The 22,842-nt window shown below is 39.0% G+C and overlaps 1 protein-coding gene across 3 annotated transcripts in view; it reads left to right on the top strand.

Moving 5' to 3' along the window:
* Window positions 1-22,842, top strand: part of tst (superkiller complex helicase subunit twister) — a 522,759-nt gene that overhangs the window by 475,392 nt on the left and 24,525 nt on the right. For all 3 annotated transcript variants that reach the window (XM_090389516.1, XM_090389517.1, XM_090389518.1), the window contains one exon: window positions 19,188-19,328. In XM_090389516.1, the coding sequence (XP_090245642.1) occupies window positions 19,188-19,328 (141 nt within the window). The remainder of the gene's footprint in view (window positions 1-19,187; window positions 19,329-22,842) is intronic.

A 22,842-nucleotide genomic window follows, 5' to 3' on the forward strand; every position in this document is an offset into this window, starting at 1 on the left:
ATTACAAGAATGCAAAATGGGATGACCTGCGAGATTTCTTTTCTTCTTTTCCTGGTCGGATTACTGTTTCAAAACTTCTGATGTCAATGTTTGCTCAGATCGAGTCAGTGAAATTATTCTTGCAGGAATGGAATCCTTTATCCCACACTCCACTTTAAAATCTCGTCCTTTATGTAAACCTTGGTTTTTCAATAAATGTGCTAAGGCTGTTCAAGAGAAGAATGTTGCATATAGTATTTGGCTTGTTTTTAATTCTTCAGTTTCATTTTCTGTCTACAATTGTAAAGAAGTTATAAATTGTAACAACAATTGTAAAGAAGTTATAAATCAGTCCAAACTAGAATTTGAACAGGCTAAGAGTAGAAAACTTGCTCTTGCCCTAATGGTAGCCAAGAATTCTGGTCTCTTGCCAAAGCTATTGGCCGCAACTTTTGCCCATCTCTGCTCCCACCTCTGTCCAAACCAGATGGTTCTATTGTCACTTCAGCCAAGGGTAAAGCTGACCTGCTAGCATCCCACTTTTCTTCCAACTCATATATTAATGATTTGGGTAAAACACCTCCCAACAAGTTCCATTCAATGCCTCCTGTGGTCTTCCATCAAAAGGATGTCAGAAAGATTTTGACAAATCTTGATGCAAAGAAAGCTCCAGGTCCTGATGATATATCTCCACTTGTTCTCAAAACCTGTGTTCCCGAAATTACTCCTGTTATTTGCCGCCTTTTTTCCCTTACTTATTCCAAAGGTGTTTTTCCTTCTGCTTGGAAATTTGCTCATATCCAGCCAGTTCCTAAAAAGGGTGACAAATCCCTCCCATCCAATTATCGTCCCATTGCAATTACTTCTACTATTGGCCCCGAGTGCCAAGCGATAGTGACAAGCGATTTCCTCTGAGATATATAGTGTGCTATTCCTAAGCGACAAAGTTCAATTTTATTTCTAGTGTCGTTTTCTCTTTTGTTTAGCTAAAGTGGTTCTGTGCTTCAAGCGTTAAAGTAAGAACCAAGAAAGGAAAACTACCTTTCTTTTTTCAGAGTATATATATTAAATACTAACAAGCTACTAAACTTTACAACCGCTTGGTCACTGGTGGCACCGCTCCTGCCTCCACGTGGCGGGGCCGGTAACCTGGGAGAAGAAAGCCACTCTCCCGGGGCGAAAAGGAGCAAACATGGAATTTGACAATTTCCCTCCAATTGAGCCTCGGCGCTCATGTCCTAAATCAAATGATAATGACCATGACACATCACAGTCGAAAAGACTGAGGACTGACACAGAGCAAAAGGAATGTCCATCTTTCCTTATATTCCACTCCTTGTCAAACAAATGCATGAGTACACTCTCCCCGTTTCTGATACAGAAATGTTTGGAAAATACAGCAGGTTCACCTAAAATGGTGAAAAGACTTAGATCAGGTGATTTACTAATTGAAAGTATGAGCCGTCAGCAATCAGAGACTCTACTGAACCTCTCAGCCTTTGGTGGTATTCCCGTGCAAGTTACCCCACATGCGACGCTAAATGCTTCCAAAGGGGTCATCACTGAGTGGGATTTGATTAACGTCACAGAAGAAGAATTAGTCGAAGAATTAAAAGAACAAAAAGTCACACATGCTAAGCGCATCATGATCAAAAAAGATGGCCAGCTGGTTCCAACGCGGAACATCATCCTTACGTTTGGCACACCAAATTTACCATCTAGTGTTAAAGCCGGCTATCTCAATTGCCGTATAAGACCCTACATTCCTAATCCCATCAGATGTTATAAGTGCCAAAAGTTTGGACACTCTCAGACCGTCTGTCGAGGGGATGCTGTGTGTCCAAACTGTGGTTCAAAATCCCACGCACAAATGGAATGTGATGCGGAAACACCACATTGTTCAAACTGTCAAGGCCAACACCCTGCCTACTCAAAGTCCTGTGAACTGTGGAAAACAGGAAAAAAGATCCAACAATATAAAGTAGAGCGGAAAGTCACATACCAAGAAGCAAAGAAGCAGATTATGCTTACTACAACTAAACACACCTACGCAGCAGCAACAAAGAAATATCAGTCAGCAGCCACTCAAACTGACGTGTCAGTTCCCCCATCCATGTCTATTGCAGACTGGGCAAGAGAAATACTCTCAAAATCAAAGCAAACTACTATGGAACAGCATGTGAATGACAGTGCCAATAACACACCAATTACAGTACCGCCAACGGCTTTGCAGTCTTCCTCAGAAACTATAAAAACTAAAACAGCAGTCCCAAGGCAGAAAAGTCAGCAAAATACAACAAATATGGATACTAATGAAAACATCAGCCCGGATGAGCCAATCTTAGAGCTGTACGCAGATGATGACATGGACACAGCGCGTCCTATCTTTTCGAAAAAAGAAAGAATAAAATTTGAGAGACAAAAACAGACTGGACCTAAAAAACAGACTGAATCAAACACAACCGCCAAAATCAAATAATGGATCACATAATACAGTGGAACTGTAGAGGTCTACGTAGTAATATCGATGATATCAATGACCTAATCCAACAGTACAGTCCAGTAAGCATATGTTTGCAAGAAACTAATTTACCTCCGCAAGTAATTCCAAAAATCAAGAACTATACTATATATCAACATAATAGAAATAATAATACCACCGTGCGTGGAGGTGTGGCCATTCCAGTAAACTCAAGAATCCCTACTAAACACATTCCACTGCAAACTTCCTTAGAAGCAGTAGCAGTGCGTGTCTCCTTAGGAATCATGTTAACAGTAGTTTCAATCTACCTATCACCAAACAAAGAATATACATATAATGACCTAGAAGTACTTCTACTACAGATCCCTCCTCCATTTTGTTTATTTGGAGATTTCAATGCACACCACCTGATCTGGGGCTCCCCACATACAGACAGACGAGGTAAAGTACTGGAGTCGCTGCTTGACAAACACAATCTAACACTGTTGAATACTGGTGCTGATACCTACATCCATTTCTCTACTAGAACAACTACAGCTATAGACTTGACAATCTGCTCTCCAACATTATATCCACTCATCCGCTGGACAATTCTGGACAATCCGCTAAACAGTGACCATTTTCCAATAATTTGCGAATTCCAAATAGCTAGAATCCCTCAGGTAAATAATTCCCGCTTAAAATGGAAATTTTCCAAGGCCGATTGGAAGTTATTTGCTCTCAGTATCTCATTCAATGATGAAATTATCAATTTCCAATCCATTGATGATGCCACACAGCACATCACATCTGAGATTCTGAATGCCGCGACCAATTCCATACCAAAAATGCGTACTGGTTCGTTTAAACATGCCAATATTTGGTGGAGTGAAGCATGCCAACTTGCAAAGAAAGAGAAAAACAGGGCATGGAACCTGTTTCGTAAAAACCCAACTACCGAGAACCTTAAAAATTTCAAAAAACTGAAAGCAAAAGCGCGATTCGTAAGGAAAAAGGCAAAAAGATTCTTGGATCCAGTTTGCCTCTACTATAACAAAGAACACAAACAGCAGAATAATCTGGAATAAAATAAAAAAACTAAATGGTAGATTTCTCCCAGCATCTTCTCCAATACTGAGATGGAACGGACAAGATTTATCATCTCCAGTTGAAATAGCTAATGCTCTAGCAGAAAACTTTGCCAATATCTCAGATACAGCTGCATATGAACCATCTTTTCAGCAACTTAAAAGAAGGACTGAGCAAAGCAAATTAAACTTCAGTACAAGAATAGAGCTCCCATATAATCAACCCTTTACAATGTTGGAGCTGCAGGTTGCTCTAAACAAATCAAGAAATGGGGCATCAGGACCTGATGGTCTTTATTACGTCATGTTACAACACCTAGACAAAAAGGCTCTAAATTCCCTATTGCTTTTTCTGAATCGGGTCTTCTCCGAAAGCTATTATCCTCGCTCATGGTGTCATTCAACAGTGCTAGCTTTTCCCAAACCTGGGAAAGATCAGACAAATCCATGCAACTATAGACCGATATCCCTTACCAGCTGCTTAGGCAAGACATTGGAAAAGATGGTACACGATAGACTTGTATGGTACATAGAATCCCACTCAGTCATCAGTAGTAATCAATACGGCTTTCGCAAAAACCGATCCACATTAGACCTTATGGTGAAAGCTGAGTGTAACATACGGAACGCCTTTATTCGGAAAGAACATCTTGTCATGGTGTGCCTAGATATTGAAAAAGCCTTTGACACCACCTGGCGCTATGGTATTCTGCAAGACCTATATGCTATAGGACTCAGAGGTCGACTCCCAATGATCATAGAGAGTTACCTTAAAATTAGAACCTTTCAAGTGAGTTATCGTAATGCTGTTTCGCAAGCTCTTATCCAAAGAGAAGGTGTACCACAGGGATCGGTACTCAGCGCTACTCTCTTTGCTCTTAGGATAAACAATCTAGCGCAGAACATCTTGAGTAACGTAGAAATCTATCTTTATGCTGATGATCTTGCGATATCTTGCCATTCACAGAATATGCGTTCAATTGAACGACATTTGCAGCTTGCAATAAACAAAATAGTGTCATGGACTTCACATAATGGTTACCGTTTATCAGCAACCAAAACTGCAGCCATTCACTTTTGTAAAAAACGCCAACTACATCCAGAACCTGAATTATCACTGGAAAAACAACCGATACCAATTACCAGCAATATCCGATTCTTGGGCATAACTCTTGACACTAAACTGACATTCCAGAAACACATACTACAAACGCGAACTGTCTGTATGAAAAAGCTGAATATACTTAAAGTCATCTCATCTATGACATGGGGAGCTGATCGCTATACTCTACTCCACCTATACCGGGCCTTAATTAGATCTCGATTAGATTATGGTGCTCCTGTTTATGACTCCGCCCGAAAGACTCTGTTAGCCTGTCTCAACACAATACAACATAGTGCGCTCAGGATTGCTCTTGGGGCGTTCAGGACTTCGCCGGTGCAAAGCTTATATATAGAGGCCAATGAACCTCCACTCCACCTTCGGAGAAAGATGCTGCTCCTCAATTATGCAGTTAAAATATATAGCCTTCCATCTCATCCTATCTGGCCATACCTCTATGATCCACAATGGGTAAACCTTTTCAGAAATAAGCCTCTTGAAAACAAACCTACAGGAATCCGTCTACGAGAACTGATTCAGCAGTGGAATATGCAGTTGGACAATTTACATCAAGACAGAGAAATTGTACAGTCTCCATGGAAAGTGTGTATACCTTCGTGTGATGACTATTTCCGACGTTGGGGGAAACACTCCCTGAACAATTCAACCATTCAGAAAATACATGCAGCTCACTCTTTGGCAAATGCAGACACTTTGCAAATTTATACTGATGGCTCTAAAAATGACACAGCTGTGGGAGCTGCTGTGGTGCTACCAACATCAACAGTGTCTGTTTCATTACCACAAGAATGCAGCATTTTCACTGCAGAACTCTATGCCATTAAGATGGGTTTGACCTTGCTTGCTCATGTTTTCACTCCGAAGACTATTATCTATACAGACTCCTTGAGTGCAGTGACAGCCCTCCAAGGCAATTGTCGCTCTCCACATCCACTAATAAATCAAATAAGAACTCAAATATCCGAATTGCATAACAATAGGCAGACTGTCACATTCTGTTGGATTCCAGGGCACACTGGAATACCAGGAAATGAGAGTGCAGATAAAGCAGCAAGAAACCCCACCGATAATAACCACATCCGGATTCCTTACACAGACTACAAATCAATCATACGCTGCATTTGCAATGAAAAATGGCGAGAAATATGGCATAATCAGGTAAATAACAAGTTACGAAATATAAAACAGAATCCACAGCTATGGAAATCTAGTTTCCGTTCAAACAGACATGAAGAGGTAGTGCTTGCTAGAGCACGTATAGGTCATACCCAACTTACACATCACCATTTATTGCGAGGAAATAATCCACCACTGTGCTTCCACTGTAATTTAACGCTAACCGTAAAACATATCCTTATAGAGTGCACTCACTATCAGTATGCCAGAAACACATCATTCCGATCCCTATCAAATTTAAATGAACCTCTTCAAATTAGACATATGATTGGAGACAACTCCAATTTACCTGAGTTTTTCCACTATCTAAAACAGATTAATATATTTATGCTCCTATAAACCCTTTTTATTAATCATTACTGTGTCTCTCGACAAGAACAGGCGCAATATGGCCAAAGTAGCTCTTGCGCTAAAAAACCCAACAACAACAACAACTTCTACTATTTCTAAAGTAATGAAGAAATCAATTAATTACCAACTCTTAAACTACCTAGAAACCTTCCGTCTGATCAACGATCGCCAGTATGGATGCCGTCAGTGGTGATCCACTGGTGATATTCTGGCTTATGTTACCCATTTATGGACTGATTCAATGGAATGGTTTGGTGAAACACAAGTAGTTGCTCTTGACATTTCAAAGGCTTTTGATCGTGTTTGGCATAAAGGTCTTCTAAACAAGCTTCCATCTTATGGTTTGCCAACTGTTTTTAGTAATTGGTTATCCAGTTTTCTCTCTGATCGCTCACTGAGGGTGATGGTAGATGGCTCTCTGTCGTCTAACTTCTCCACTAATGCCGGTGTCCCCCAAGGTTCAGTTCTTTTCCTCACTCTTTTCCTCTTGTATATTAATGACCTTCTTCCGTTGACTGGAAATCCTAACCTTAGTTTTGCTGATGATAGCACATTGCATTCCACTTTACATTTTGAGAAACCTTGTCCTGCTCAATCAGCTTCAACTTCTCGAAAATCTGCTACCAATTCCTTAAATGCCGATCTTCAGGTAATTTTCCAGTGGGGGCAAAGACAACTTAGTTGATTTCAACCCTTCTAAAACTCAGTGTTGTCTTATATCTCGCAAAAAGGATTCTTCTGCTCCTATGCTTAACTTTGGTGACACTCCGATTTCTAGGCAAAATTATATATCTCTATTGGGGATTACCCTGACTTCTAATCTCTCTTGGCACAAGCACATTACAAATATGCTTCCTCTGCATCTAAAAAACTTGGTTTTCTCTTTCGCTCTCAGTGTTACTTTTCTTCCAAACAGCTGTTCACTCTGTACAAATCGCAAATCCGTCCTACCATGGAATATTGTTCGCACATTTGGGGCAGTGCCCCCAAAACCTCTCTCAGGCTTCTAGATTCCATTCAGAAGAGGACAGTTAGGTTAATTAATGATTCATCTCTAACAGGGTCTCTCCACTCACTGTCTCTTAGATGCACTGTTTATGCTTCATGCCTTTTCTACAGATACTTCCATGGGTACTGTTCTTCTGAATTAGCTTCTATAATTCCTTCTCTCTCTTCCAAAACAGTCTGAACACGTGCTGCCGCCAGCCAACATCCATTTACTGTCCAACTTCAAACTCACAGAACCAACTTTTCATTTTCCTTGTTTATTCATTTAACTGCCATTTTCTCGAACGACCTTTCTTCATACGTTTTCCTGAAAATTACAGGAAATACTTAACAGAAGTTCAAGTCTAATGTCAACAGATATCTTCTTTTGTCTTCTCAACCTCCGACCCAAGCATGGTACTAAATATTATAGGTTCTAATACCTCTTGTGTTTGGGGTTTTTATAAAAAAAAAAAAAAAAAAAAAAATATATATATATATATATATATTCTGAACTGCTAAATGCTATTAGAACAACACACAACACGCTGCTGGGCCAGATGGAATATATTATGTCATGTTACATCACCACCATGATGACAAATTTTGCACTTACTGCTTGTCTTTTGTAATAAAATTTTTCTGGAAAACATATCCCACTTCCTGGCAGGAGGCCAGGAAAAGATTGCACCAGTCCTTATAGTAACAGACCAATTTCCCTCTCCAGGTGCCTCGTTAAACTCCTTGAAAAAATTATGTACATTTGACTTGTTTGGATCATTGAAACACAACATTTAGTGAATAATAGTTAATGTGTCTTTTCCCAGAACACATTCTCCTTAGATCTCATAATCAGGACTGAGTCTGCAATTCACAATGTCTTTCTGAAAAACTAATACCTTATAAAGGTTTCCATAGAGAACACATCTGATACTACCTGGTATCATGGTATTCTCAGTAACCATGCTCTTGGTCTATGAGGCAACCTGCTCATATTCATTAACTTCCTCTAGAGTCATACTTTTCAAGTTTGATATCAAAATTCCCTTTATATGACGTTCTTGCAGGAAGAAGGAGCTGCATGGGTCTCTACTGAGCGCAACCCTTTTTTCCCTTAGAATTGATTCCATTATAAAAGAACTCCCAGGTACTGTTGAGGCTTACCTTTATGCCAACAATCTTTCTTTTCTTCTCATTCTTAGAACATGATATATTTTGAATGGCAACTGCAGATATTACTAAATAAAGTACAAAAGTGGATAGAAAACAGTTGTGATCCACTTTTGCAGACAACATAAATTACATACAGATCCTGAACTTCACATGTCAAACCTTGCTATTCCAATTGACATCAGATTTTTGGAATTTATCCTTGAGAGCAAGTTAAATTTCTTTGAGCACATTAGATTTGTACGTACTTACTGCCTGTTTCGAAAAGTTGGATATGTTAAGAGTGTTATCTACCCCCATCTTGGAGGGCAGTCGTGCCTCCTTATTGCTCTTATCTAGAACAGTGATTAGATCCTGTTTGGATTATGGTGCCCCAGTCTGTGATTCTGCCTTAAGGAGTGTACTAGGCTGGCTTGATCCTATACAGCACAATGCACTGTGGGTCGCACTTGGTGCTTTCAGGACATCTCCTACTCATACATAGTCTATATATTGAAGCCCTCCTCAGTATCTTCACAGAAAAACATCACTACTTAAGTAAAAGTAAGTAGTGATGTTTTTCTGTTTTTGTTAAGTTTGGCTGCCTACTTACTTAAGTCACTGCTTAAGTAGTTAGGCAGCCAAAATACAAAGTTGCTGTCTGCACCCTGTTGAGCTGTATCTCTTTAATCCACCACTATAAAATCTCTATAAAAATAAACCTGGTAATATAAGACCAGCAGGGGCCTATGCTTTCTTGAACACAGAGTTGTAATATTCCTGTTTTCAACAGGCAATGAATTACTCTTATCCGCCTTGCACCCCCTTTCCCCCACTGACCTGTGATACTTTTCTTGTCAGTGGCGAAAGAATCTTCTACTGACACACATGAGAAACAACTTCATGCAAGCCATATTCAAAACTATATTGATTTCTTGCCAATGTACACTGATGGCTCCAAACCATTGGAGCAATGGCAGCATTTCCCTCTGCTATTATTTTGTCTTCCCTTTCACCTGAGTATAGTAGCCTTTTCAATAAGATGAGCAAATCTGATTCTTTAGCCATCTTCAAAATATATATTTATATTGAGTCTCAGCTCATTTATGGAAATGCAAAATTCCTCTTATGAAGTTCACCCTGTTTTTAACCAAATCAGGAACCTGCTATTGTAAATTGAAGAATGTCATCAACTAGTGACCTTTTGTTGGATCCCGGCCCATTCCAGAATAAAGGGGAATGCAGTGGCTGATAAAGCTACTAAAAATCCACCAACTCTTTGGATTTAACTTTGGGCCCTATTCCAACCTCTGGCTATAATCTCATCATACAAGCAGCATGTCTAGCACAGTGGAAACAGCTACAGCACACCCGCACCAATAATAAACTTTATCAGTTGAAACAGGACCAAAATTTGGTAATCCACATATTCAGATGGTGCAACAAGAAGTGGTACTTGCATGTGCAAGAAGAGGACACACATCTGCCTCACCTCCATATACTTACAGGTAATGATCCCTTTCAGTGTCCACACTATTCAGTACATGTAACAGTCAAACATATCCTGACTGACTGCCAATATCAGTAGGACAGAACTTCAGCCCTTAGTTCTGGCTAGTCTTTGAGAACTGATGACACTACAGCATATTATTAGTGATGAGGCAAACATTAACAAATTTTTCTGTTGTCTGAAACAAATCAGATAATATCATCAATTCTGAACAGATTTTTGTAATAAAAATGAAGTGGTTGCATTTCTGAGTTATCTTGCACAATACCCATGAATAGGTGCACTATAGCCACAGCAGCTTATGCGCACCACTAAGCACCCATAGCATGCATTTGTGCATGCCCCCCCCCACATGCAAAACCAAAACTAGTGACCATTCTGAAACCTACTTATCACAAAAAAAAAAAAGCATAATTCTTGTATTTTCTGTGTCTTGGTGCATTGTGACCCCCCCTTCTCCAAGGTAGACCATGACCTTTAGATCAGAACAGTGGTTAAGAACCACTGCTTTATATCCTTTGTTGACAATTAATCTGCAATATCTTGTATTTTAATGCCAAGCAGACATACAGTAAACCCTCGATTTAATGGACTAATATGGGAGAAGGGGTGTCCGTAAATGCCGAAAGTCCATTAAATCGAATGTAACCTGGGGGGGGGGGGTATTTTTCTTAATGTAAAAAAAAAAAAAAAAAAAAGAGTTTTAATACAATATACAGTACTGTACAATATAACATTATGTTGCAATTTGGCCTTTGATTTATGGATATCAGAAACTGTTCTTTACGCCGTAAATTTCATAAACACTTGCTGCTACTACTGAGATGCCTTGTTCTAATTTCTCAATTAGCTCTAATTTATGTGCCACATTTAAGTTCACGTGCTTTCTTTTAACTCCTCTATCACTTGAAGCCATTTTAAATTGTATGGATTGCAAAATTATTTAATAAATAAAGTCACAATTCAAAAATCACAGAAACGCTTTGTATACAACCTGACTGCACGATAGCTTGAGTCAGACTGAGACGAGAAATAAAGCGAGTTGGTAGACCTGCAGTTTAGTGTCCTGAGTCACGTTCAGCTCACGTCACTGCCTGCTCTTATCTGTAATCTGGGAAAACAGCTATTTGAACACATTTTCAGAAATAATAAAAAAACAATTTCCTGAATTTGATTATAAAAATAAAAGTAGGTAATTATCAAAATAATAATGGAAATAGGTAATTATTATTAATTTTTAATTAATAATAATTAATAATAATGGTCGTTATTAATATGTACATTACTGTATTATTATTTGTCCGGTCTGTTAAATCTGAAATCCGTTATATCTGGGTCCGATAAATCGAGGGTTTACTGTACTATGGTTTTATTATGCAATATATTGCCAATAAGAGCAGACAATATATTGCATTCTCTTATTATGTAATATATTGCCAATAAGAGCAGACAATATATTGCCAATAAGAGCAGACAATATATTGCATTCTCTTATTGTGCAATATATTGCCAACTTCTTTCACAACTTGCTGCATTAACAGATTAAATGGCCTACGTTGATTCTCATTTTTCACAGGATTTACTTTTGTATTACTTGGTACTTCTCCAACCTCTAACTTTTTTTTTTTTTGTTTGTTTCCCTCAAAAAAGTATATTAACTCTTTACCTTTGTCTTGACAATTATGAAAAGTATATAAAAGTCTATATCATATCCAGTTAAATAGCCTTCAACTCAGATTGGCTTTCATTAACAGGTTATCATCACTTACTATTATGCTCTTATCTCATAGCAACTGATTTCACTACTATAGCCTTATCATTTTGATTATTTCAAACTATAAACAGTTTATAACATATGCATGATACATAATATTGTTTATAATAAGTTGAAAGTTATAATACTACTAATAGGAAATTGTCCTAATCAGGATATTTACATATTACACATTATCAGTTATATTCACATACAATAAATTATAATTTATAATATGTTATATCACTCTTTATGGTTATAAAGCATTTTTACCTATTTCTACTTCTCCTGCTTCTATAAACACAAGTTCCAGGAAAAGTGAAAAATTTCACTTATTTATTTACCAAGCTCCAATGCTAGGAGCTTGGTAAATAAATTTGATTAATTTGAGGTATTGCTCAGAACATCAAAGGCAGATATTGTTGGGATATCAGAGACGTGGTGTCACACAGATATAAGGAATGCAGAACTGGAATTTGGAGAGTACAATGTGTACAGAAAGGATAGACAGGATAGGAAGGGAGGAGGGGTTATACTATTAGTTAAGAAACATAAAATCCAAGGAAGTGAAGCCGGTCGACATCATTGGACAGTGCAGTGCAGTGTCGAGTCAGTTTGGTGTGACATAAGCATTGGGAGATCAAAATTGAGAGTAGGAGTGTGTTATAGGCCTAATGACTCTGATGAGTATAATAAGGAAATGTACAGGGAAATAGAGTGGGCCAGTAAATCAGAGAGTCTTATAATGGGGGATTTTAATTTCCCAGATATTGACTGAAATTTGTAGGTTGTCACTCACACACTAGCAAGGCTTTTGTGGATTTATTGGATGACTGTTTTCTACATCAGCATGTTCGGGAGGCAACTAGAGGGAGTAATACTCTTGATCTGATTATCAGTAGCAATGCTTCATGCACTAAGAATCTGCAGATAAAGGAACCACTAAGTGGCAGTGATCACAGTGTGCTGAAGTGGGATTTACTCAAATAGGTAACTACCATCAGGGGTAAAGGGAAGGATTTTTGCTTTTTTTTAAGGTGATTATGGTGTGTTCTGAGACAGTATTTAAATTCTATAGGGTGAGACCAGCTGATGATGTTACCAACAGCAAATTCAAAGTGGGAAGCATTCAAAGAATTTATCTTGGAAGCTACTAGGCTTTACATACCAAGAAATATTGTTCTAGGTTTAGGTCTAAATGGATGTCAGACGAACTAATGAGACATATGGCAGAGAAGAAAAATGCATGGGATACATATAAATTAACATGTGACACAGAAGCCTATGATGGATGTAAGCTGGTCTGTAACCAAGTTACAAAGGAGGTTAGGCAGATTACGAGAAATCTTTGGCAAAGGATGCAAAAAAAACCAACAAGGAGTTCTTTACCTATGTAAACTCTAGAAGGAAATGGATTAATCAGATTGGTCCACTGGATATTGATGGTTCAACTGTTGAGGATCCTGCTCAGGTGGCTAACAAACATGAGTATTTTGCATCTACCCATGAGGAGTTATTCAGGGAGGGAAATGCCAGAAGTGAGTAGTTAAACTCTAGCAGTGAGCTGGATGATTTTGTAATATCTGAGAGTAAAGTGGAGGAGAATTTGTTGAAGATAAACATAAAAAAGACACCCGGGGTGGACCAGATCTATCCAGTTATATTATAGGAGGCAGCAAAGGAAGTAAGCAAACCCTTAGCCATAAATATGAGAGCTTCTTTGGACTCAGAGGAGGTACCCATGGACTGGAGATGTGCAAATGTGACCCCAATTCACAAAGGAGGAACAAAGGGCAACACAAGTAATTATAGACATGTTAGTTTAACTTCTGTTCCAGGAAAATGAATGGAGGCACTGGTTAAAGAAGCACTGCAGGATCATCTAGACAAGACTTCAGTTATATCTCGGACACAGCATGGTTTTGTTAAGGGAAAGTCTTGCCTGACCAATTTGATTGGATACTATGACGTGGTCACAAAGGAACTGGATGCAGGGAATAACTTTGATATCATGTATTTGGATCTTTGAAAGGCTTTTGATACTGTTGCACATGGAAGACTGCTGCACAAATTGGAGCAGTTTGGCATTGGAGGTAAATTACTGCTATGGATAAAGGGGTGGTTGAGGGGGAGAAGACAGAGTGGTAATCAATGGACAGTGATTACCACCCAATTAGTGGAGTCCCTAAGGGGACTCCACTATTCCAATACTGAAGGGGTCCATTGTTGTTTCCTGTATTTATAAATGCTACTGATGATGGTATATCAAGCTTAATGTCCAAGTTTGCAGACAATATGAAGGTTGGCAGGGTTGTTAAGGACACTAATGACAGTACGTTGCTGCAACAGGATTTAGAAAAGTTGAGCAGATGGGCTGAGAGGTGGCAAATGAAGTTTAACATTGACAAATGTATAGTACTACATATGGGAAGCAGCAACCCCAGAGTGACGTATCAACTCAGATACTGTTGCACATGGAAGACTGCTGCACAAATTGGAGCAGTTTGGCATTGGAGGTAAATTGCTGCTATGGATAAAGAGATGGTTGAGAGGGAGAAGACAGAGAGTGGTAATCAATGGACACTGATTACCACCCAATTAGTGGAGTCCCTAAGGGGACTCCACTATTCCAATACTGAAGGGGTATTGGCCCCTCAATTTAGAAACTAAATTGAGGGGCCCATCAAGCTCTCAGCTGCCCACATCAACGTCAGAGCTTGCACTTGGGCATCGCGTGACACAGAGGCAACCCCCAAGGCAGAATGCGCTGGTCCCGAAGAAACTAGTAGTTGTTGGTGACTCTGTTGTCAGGGAAACGGGGAACATGCTTTGTAAAAAAGATAGGTGGAACAGGACCAGGGTATGTCTGCCAGGGGCAAAGGTTGATGACGTTGTAGAGCGAATATCATCTTTTAAGGGCACAAAAGGTGATATAGTTGTACACGTTGGCACTAATAATATTAAGAGTAGGAGACCGGCAGAATTGCTTAACAAGTACAGGTCACTGCTGAACAAAAGCTGAGAATTAGGGTTGAATTTGAAAGTGTCTGCAATTCTGCCCAGACACGATAGGAGGGAGTATATGATGAGAGCCTTGTCGATCAATTCAGCCCTGGAAAGATTGTGCAAGGCTCAAGGGGTAGAATTTTTTTCAGCCTGGACTGTACTTGTTAACAGGAGAGATTGCTTCTACAGGGATGGGATACACTTAAATAGAAAGGGTGCAAGAATATTTGCTGATGCTATCGAGGCAGTGTTAGGTGGGTCGGAAAACTGCTAGCTTGGGGGGGGAGACAAAGACCAATAGATTGACAGTAGCCACTGGCAGAGGTGAAAGAGATTCTTGCACTGCTTCTATTAGAATGAGCAGAAGCTTGAAAAACAAGATGCATGGTATTTCAGAGACTGCTGGGAGCCATTGCGGTACAAGTAAACACATGGGTTGTGTTAGGGTAGCTAAGAATAGAAACAGGTGCAGGTATACTTGTGTGTACACCAATGCTAGGAGTTTAGTAAATAAATTTGATGAATTTGAGGTATTGCTCAAAACATCAAAGGCAGATATTGTTGGGATATCAGAGACGTGGTGTCACACAGATATAAGGGATGCAGAACTGCAATTTGGGGAGTACAACGTCTACAGAAAGGATAGACAGGATAGGAAGGGGGGAAGGGGTTATGCTATTAGTTAAGAAACACATAACAACCAAGGAAGTGAAGCCAGTCGACATTGCTGGACAGTGCAGTGTTGAGTCAGTTTGGTGTGACATAAGCATTGGGAAATCAAAATTGAGAGTAGGAGTGTGCTATAGGCCTAATGACTCTGATGAGTATAATGAGGAACTGTACAGGGAAATAGAGTGGGCCAGTAAATCAGAGAGTCTTATAATGGGAGTTAATTTCCCAGATATTGACTGGAATTTGGGGGCTGGTTACTCACGCACTAGCAGGGCTTTTGTGGATTTATTGGATGATTGTTTTCTACATCAGCATGTTCGGGAGGCAACTAGAGGGAGTAATACTCTTGATTTGATTATCAGCAGTGATTCTTCATGCATTAAGAATCTGCAGATAAATGAACCACTAGGTGGCAGTGATCACAGTGTGCTGAAGTGGGATTTACTCAAACAGGTAACTACCATTAGGGGTAAAGGGAAGGGTTATTGCTTCCGTAAAGGCGACTACGATGGACTGAGACAGTATTTAAATTCTATAAATTCTTTACATACCAACTAAGAAATATTGTTCAAGGTTTAGGCCTAAGTGGATGTCAGATGAACTAATGAGACATATGGCAGAGAAGAAAAATGCATGGGATACTTACAAATTAACACATTAACACAGAAGCCTATGATAGATACAAGTTGATATGCAACCAAGTTACAAAGGAGGTTAGGCAGGCGAAGGCAGATTACGAGAAATCCTTGGCAAGGGATGCAAAGAAACACAGCAAAGAGTTCTTTACTTATGAAAACTCTAGAAGGAAGGGGATGAATCAGATTGGTCCACTTGATATTGATGGGTCAACTGTTGATGATCCTGCTCAGGTAGCTAACAAACTAAATGAATATTTTGCATCGACATTCACACATGAGGAGTTATTCAGCAAGGGGAATGCCAGAGGTGTATTCAACTCTAGCAGTAAGCTACAGAATCTTGAAATAACTGGGAGTAAAGTGGAGGAGAAACTGTTGAAGATAAACACAAGAAAGGCACCCGGGGTGGATGGGATCTATCCAGTTATATTAAAGGAGGCAGCAAAGGAAGTAAGCAAACCCTTAGCCATAATTATGAGAGCTTCCTTGGACTCAGGGGAGGTACCCATAGACTGGAAATGTGCAAATGTGACCCCAATTCACAAAGGAGGATCAAAGGCTGACACAAGTAATTATAGACCTGTGAGCTTAACTTCTGTTCCTGGAAAATTAATGGAGGCACTGGTTAAAGAAGCACTGCAGGATCATTTAGACAAGACTTCAGTTATAGCTCAGACACAGCATGGTTTTGTTAAGGGGAAGTCTTGCCTGACCAACTTGATTGGATACTATGATGCAGTCACAAAAGAACTGGATACAGGGAATAACTTTGATATTATATACTTGGATCTTAGAAAGGCTTTTGATACTGTTGCACATGGAAGACTGCTAAACAAATTGGAGCAGTGTGACATTGGAGGCAAATTGCTGTTATGGATAAAGGGGTGGTTGAGGGGGAGAAGACGGAGAGTGGTAATCAATGGACACTGCTCATCGTGGACTAATGTTATTAGTGGAGTCCCTCAGGGCTCAGTGTTGGGTCCATTATTGTTTTCTGTATTTATAAATGATATTGATGATGGTATATCAAGCTTAATGTCCAAGTTTGCAGACGATACAAAGGTTGGCAGGGTTGTCAAGGACACTACTGACACTATGCTGCTGCAACAGGATCTGGAAAGGTTGAACAGATGGGCTGAGAGGTGGCAAATGAAGTTTAACATTGACAAATGTAAAGTACTACACATGGGAAACAGCAACCCCAGAGCAACGTATCAACTCTGTGGTACTACACTAACAGTGGTAGAGAATGAAAGGGACTTGGGGGTGGTTGTGCAGGCAGATATGAAGTTCTCTGAGCAGTGCAGACGGGCCTGCAAGAGTAGCTCATGGAGTATTATCAATGATATACAGGAATTTTTCCAGCAGGGATAAGGAGGTGATTATTCCATTGTATAAGGGAATGGTCAGGCCACACCTAGAGTACTGTATACAGGTCAGGAGGCCTCATTTCAAGAAGGATGTAGAGCTGCTGGAACGAGTCCAGAGAAGGGCAACAAGATTAGTGAATGGAACAAAGGGGTGCTCTTACGAAGAAAGGCTTAAGTTTTGCAAATTACAGTGTCTGGAGACTAGGCACCAGCGAGGTGATCTGATAGAGGTGTATAAAGCCTTGAATGGTTTAAGCATGCTCAATGCTGATGGGATTCTTCCTCTAGCTCAGAAAAATCACCTGAGAGGGCATAAATTCAAATTGAGGAAAGACAGATGTAGGATAGACGTGCGGAAACTTGCTTTAGCCAGCGGGTGGTTGGTTGGTGGAACAGACTTCCATCCCTTGTCGTGGAGGTTGATAGCCTAAATAAGTTTAAGGCTCAGCTGGACAGGTATTTTGAACGAACAGAGGGGTGAAGTGGAAGTGGGGTTTTTTTTTTTTTTTTGGCTGATTCTGCATAAGCTTGCTTTCTTGCATCAAATGCTTCTGCTAATGCTGACTCTGTGCTACTACACTGACAGTGGTAGAGAACGAAAAGGACCTGGGGGTAATTGGGCAGGCAGATATTAAGTTTTCTGAGCAGTGCAGACAGTCTGTAAGAGTAGCTCAATAGTGTCTTGTCAATGATATACAGGAATTTTTCTAGCAGGGATAAGGAGGTGATTATCCCCTTATAAAAGGCAATGGTCAGGCCACACCTTGAGTACTGTATACAGGTCTGGAGGCCTCATTTTAAGAAGGATGTAGAGCTGTTGGAACGAGTACAGAGATTAGTGAATGGAACAAAGGGTTGCTGTTATGAAGAAAGGCTTAAATTTTGCAAATTACAGTGTCTGGAGACTAGGCACCTGCAAGGTGATCTGATTGAGGTGTATAAAGCCTTGAACGGTTTGAGCATGCTCAATGCTGAGGGAATCATTCCTCTTGCTCAGAATAATCATTTGAGAAGGCATAAATTCAAATTGAGAAAAGACAGATGTAGGATAGATGTGTAGAAGTTTGCCTTTAGCCAGCGGGTGGTTGGTTGGTGGAACAGACTTCCCTCGTTTGTTGTGGAAGTTGATAGGCTAAATAAATTTACGGCTGAGCTGGACAGGTACTTGGAATGAACGAAGAGGTGAAATGGGAGCGTGTTTTTTTTTTTTTTTTTTTTTTTGGCTGATGCTGCTTAAGCTTGCTTTCCTGCCTCTACTAATTCTTATTAGTGATGATTGTTGTATTATGAAGTCATAGCTTTTTTTTTAACTGCTCGTGACATATTAAATTAGTAATTAATTAGGTAAACTAAAAGTGAAATTTAATTCAGAATTATTCTCACATAGAACCTCAGTCGAACACAGTCATTCATTCCTTTTGTCATACTCATTTCTGTGTGGGTAATGAAAGCTAAATATTTGATAAGATTATTAATGAAACCCAGGTGCTCACATCTGGTGAGTATGGGCATGACACACCCAGGTCCTGAGCTGGATATCATCATTCTTCTCTTTCTTGGTGATAACCTTCTACTTCTCTCTCTCTTTCTCTCTCTCTCAGGGTAATTCAGAATTTATTTATTTATTTTTTTTTTTCTGTTGCAGCATAAGTCTCAGGCTTCCTTGCACCATATGGCTAATAATAATAAGGTATTGCACCTTATCAGAATGATTTCTTACAACATATCGGAAATTTTTTAACATTTTGTAATTTATTTCTAATTTTAGCTCTAAAATCTGTTTCTAAATTTAGATCTTAAAATTCTAAAAACTTGGGTGGAATGCTACTTATTATTATGAAATAGAACAGAGTAGACATATACCATTCAATGTATTTTTTTATCTCTACTATTCAAACATGTATTTATTTAACAATTTTGATAGGGCATTAAAGATATCAGAGATATTGCCTGGGATATTGGAAAAATTCAGGTGGAGTGTGGCCTGCAGGAACCAGCTGGAGATTTTTTAGACAATTATAAGTTTGGCCTTGTTGATGTGGTATATCAGTGGGCAAAAGGCATGGTATGTTTCTTTTCATCTTTATTAGTTTTACTGACTGCAGTTTAAAATGATAGATTTTACATTGTCTTTTTCATTGTACAGATAACCCTTGTATAACATGGTAGTTAGGTTCCTATAAAATGTAGTGTTGTGTTATATATGGGACTAAAAAAAAAGTACAAAAAGGGGGGTTATGTTCCAAAAGCTAACAAAAATACACTATTTAATTAACAAAATGTTAACAAAACTAACAAAAATACACCATTCTAGATTTCGTGTATCTTCTACTCTCTTTAAAAAATTAGTAATCTGGATTTGTGTGCTTTCGCTTGATAAATCTTTGTGAATTTCATTGTATGGAACTAAGCATTTTTTGAAGCTCCCTTTTGAACTTTGGGCTCCTTTCATTCAAGAATCTGCATTTCAAAAATAAGATTCTAATTGCTCGGCTAACTTTATGCCTTCCCGTATGCTTTTTAGTGTAAAATTTGGAAGTTTAAAATTTATCTCTGCTATCATCCTCTGAATTGGTTTGGTTTTACCTCTGATGCCATTTTCACCAAATTCACTTCGCCAGCCTCTTTTTTCTACGAGTGATTCTTGAATGTCTTCAATATCTTTTTTTAATTTTTTTAGGAGCATAGGCAACTTATGCATGTTAATCTGTGTATATTGTCTATAAATTGCGTGTGTCCTAAGGTCACTTTTCTGTTTTGCTGGACATAAAACCAGAGATTACGGGAGAAAAAACCATGCAACCCTCACCTGATCCCAATTAACTCAGTCACGTTGTGAAAAATACCCATAAAAATTCCTCCCATTATTGACGGGATTCAAACTCGGGTCTTTTCCACCTGGTGTGGGGAGGAGGGCAATTCTATCAACTGTGCTACCCACAAGGGCTTCAGTAGTTATATCATCAAAACCTTTCCCTCCTACCAACGTAGCAAGTTCTTCTATCGCACCGAGTTCTTTTTCTGCTGGTTCAACCATATTTCCTGAATGAACTGACTCTGACCATACATTTTTCCACACGCATTTAATGTTGATGGATTTACTTCTTTCAGCGATAAAGCTATGATTCTGATACAGTCCACAATTGAGAAATGTTTCCATGCCTCTATTACTTCAATAGATTTGGAATAAATTTTTTCCAAAATCCATTGGAATGATTTTCTGATGTAATGAGTTTTAAAGGTGGATATAATGCTTTGATCTAATGGCTGAATGACAGAAGTTGTATTAATCTAGTACAGGTAAGTCCCATTTTATAACTTTTCACATTAATGATTGTTTCAAAATATTACCTAAAAAAAAAAAAAAAATCACAACTCAATAACATGTCAGAGCAATGCCTGTGAGTCCAAACACGCCCTAGGCGTTTCTTTTGTTTTTTGTGGTGCATTGTGGGTGGAATGATAGTGACACCAAGAGTTGTTTACGTTCAGTGCACCATGTTGGTTTTGTTGTGAATTTTCCCTCAGTTGTTAACGGGTTACACAGTGTTATTATAGTGCTATTTCTCATTAATAATAGTAATAATAATAATTTTTGTGTAACCATGAGCTCTAAGCGTAGGGCAGTGTCTGTGCCGGGGGGGGGACAAAAAGAGCGCAAAACACTAACAGTTAAGGAGAAAATTGATGTGATTCATCGCATGGAATCTGGTGAGTGTTGGTTGGATGTGCGTAAGGAATTGAGTTTAGCGCCTTCTACTGTATCAACGATTATGAACATTGTGGATAAAATAAAGCACACACACACAGAGATAACAAGTGTATCATCCTCCAGAACAACAAGGCAAAGTCGTTATTTAACGAAATATGTGAGGAGTCTGGTAGCACTGAAACATTTATGGCCAGCATAGGATGGTTTCATCGGTTTAAAAACCATTCTAAAATTCACAATGTGAAAGTGTCTGGTGAGGCTGCTAGTGCTGACGTTGCAGTGGTAGAAGAGCATCCATCTGAATTGAAATGCTTAATAGACATTAAGCATTTCAAGACAACTACCACCCTGATTTAGTTTTTAATGTGGACGAAATGGGGCTTTATTGGAAAAAATTGCCAAGTAGGACGTACATCACCTGTGAGGAGAGGTCTTCCAGTGGTTTCAAGGTTGCAAAAGATCGGTTGATATTGCTTCTGGGTGGTAATGCATCGGGAACATTTAAACTCAAATTGATGTTGGTGAACCATTCAGAGATGCCTCGTGTAATGAAGGGCATAGTGAATACATGACTTCCTGTGTTTTGGCACTATAACAAAAAGGTGTGGATGACTTGGGCAATTTTTAGCGAATGGTACACCTTGTACTTTTGTCCAGAGGTTGCTGAGTTTTGTGCAGCAAATGGCTTTCCTCCCAAAGTCATGTTGGTGCTGCACAATGCCCCACTACACCCAGCCAACTTCCAAGAAATCCACAATGACCATTTGGAAATTGAGGTTGTGTATTTACCTCCCAACTAAACTTCACTTTTGAAACTGATGGACCAGGGTGTAATTGCGACCTTTAAGGCATATTATTTGCATACTAATTTCAAAGGGATTGTTGAGGCTGTGCAGTCTGATATAACTGTGAGGGACTACTGTAAGTCGTATAACATCCTGAATGCCATCAGAAACATTGATTCTTCCTGGGAGGAAGTGTCAGGCATGTGGCATAAATTGTGTCCCGAAGCAGTGATTGATTGTGTAAGGATTGTGCCAGTTTTGGAAGTGGCTAAAGATGTTTCTCGCATGGCTAAGGACGTTGGCATTGACAACATTGATCCTGATGATGTTGACCAGTTGCTGGGGGGTCATGGTGAGCTGCTTTCAAGTGAGGAATTGGAGAAACTGACTGCAACTTCAACAACATTAGGCTGACACACCAGATGGAGTGGAAGAGTTGGAGCCAATCAGAACATTAAAAACAAAACATATTCAGAGTTCTTTTGCCAAAATTCGTAGTGCATTTGATGAACTTTGTGATAATGATTCTGATTGGGAATGTAGCCATGGCATCCAAAGAGGTCAACATAATGTTGAAGCCCTGCTATAACACCATGGAAGAAAGAAGTAGGAAGTCATGCCAGATGTCAATACTACAGTTCTTGACAAAGAAGGGAAAGGAATGCTCAGAACCCAATGACCCTCAACCAGGAACCTCTCCTTAATCTCTCCCCGTTACGGCATTGTCACATAAAATATCAGTGAAGTAAATATGTACTCAAGCGATGACTCCACAGGACCAAAGTAATATAAAATTTTATTTTATTAATTGTTTTATGTATAAGTATAAATAAAACATGCACATTAAATGTTTAAAATATTTAATTATATATAAAGATTATTAACAGAAATATTAGTACATACTTGGGAAAATTTTGGGAATTTTGGAACTTATCTCATTCAATTACATTATAATTTGGTCTTGTTTTACGACTTTTCATTTTACAACTGTTTTTTTGGAACCTAACCCTGTCATAAAACAGGTCCTACCTGTACAACTGTGGTTGTAGGAACAAAACTTCAACGTTTGGATGACTTAAATC

Source organism: Mastigoproctus giganteus, chromosome 2 (genome assembly GCF_048544385.1).
Source record: "Mastigoproctus giganteus isolate SK-2022 chromosome 2, ASM4854438v1, whole genome shotgun sequence".
Classification (NCBI taxonomy): domain Eukaryota; kingdom Metazoa; phylum Arthropoda; class Arachnida; order Uropygi; family Thelyphonidae; genus Mastigoproctus; species Mastigoproctus giganteus.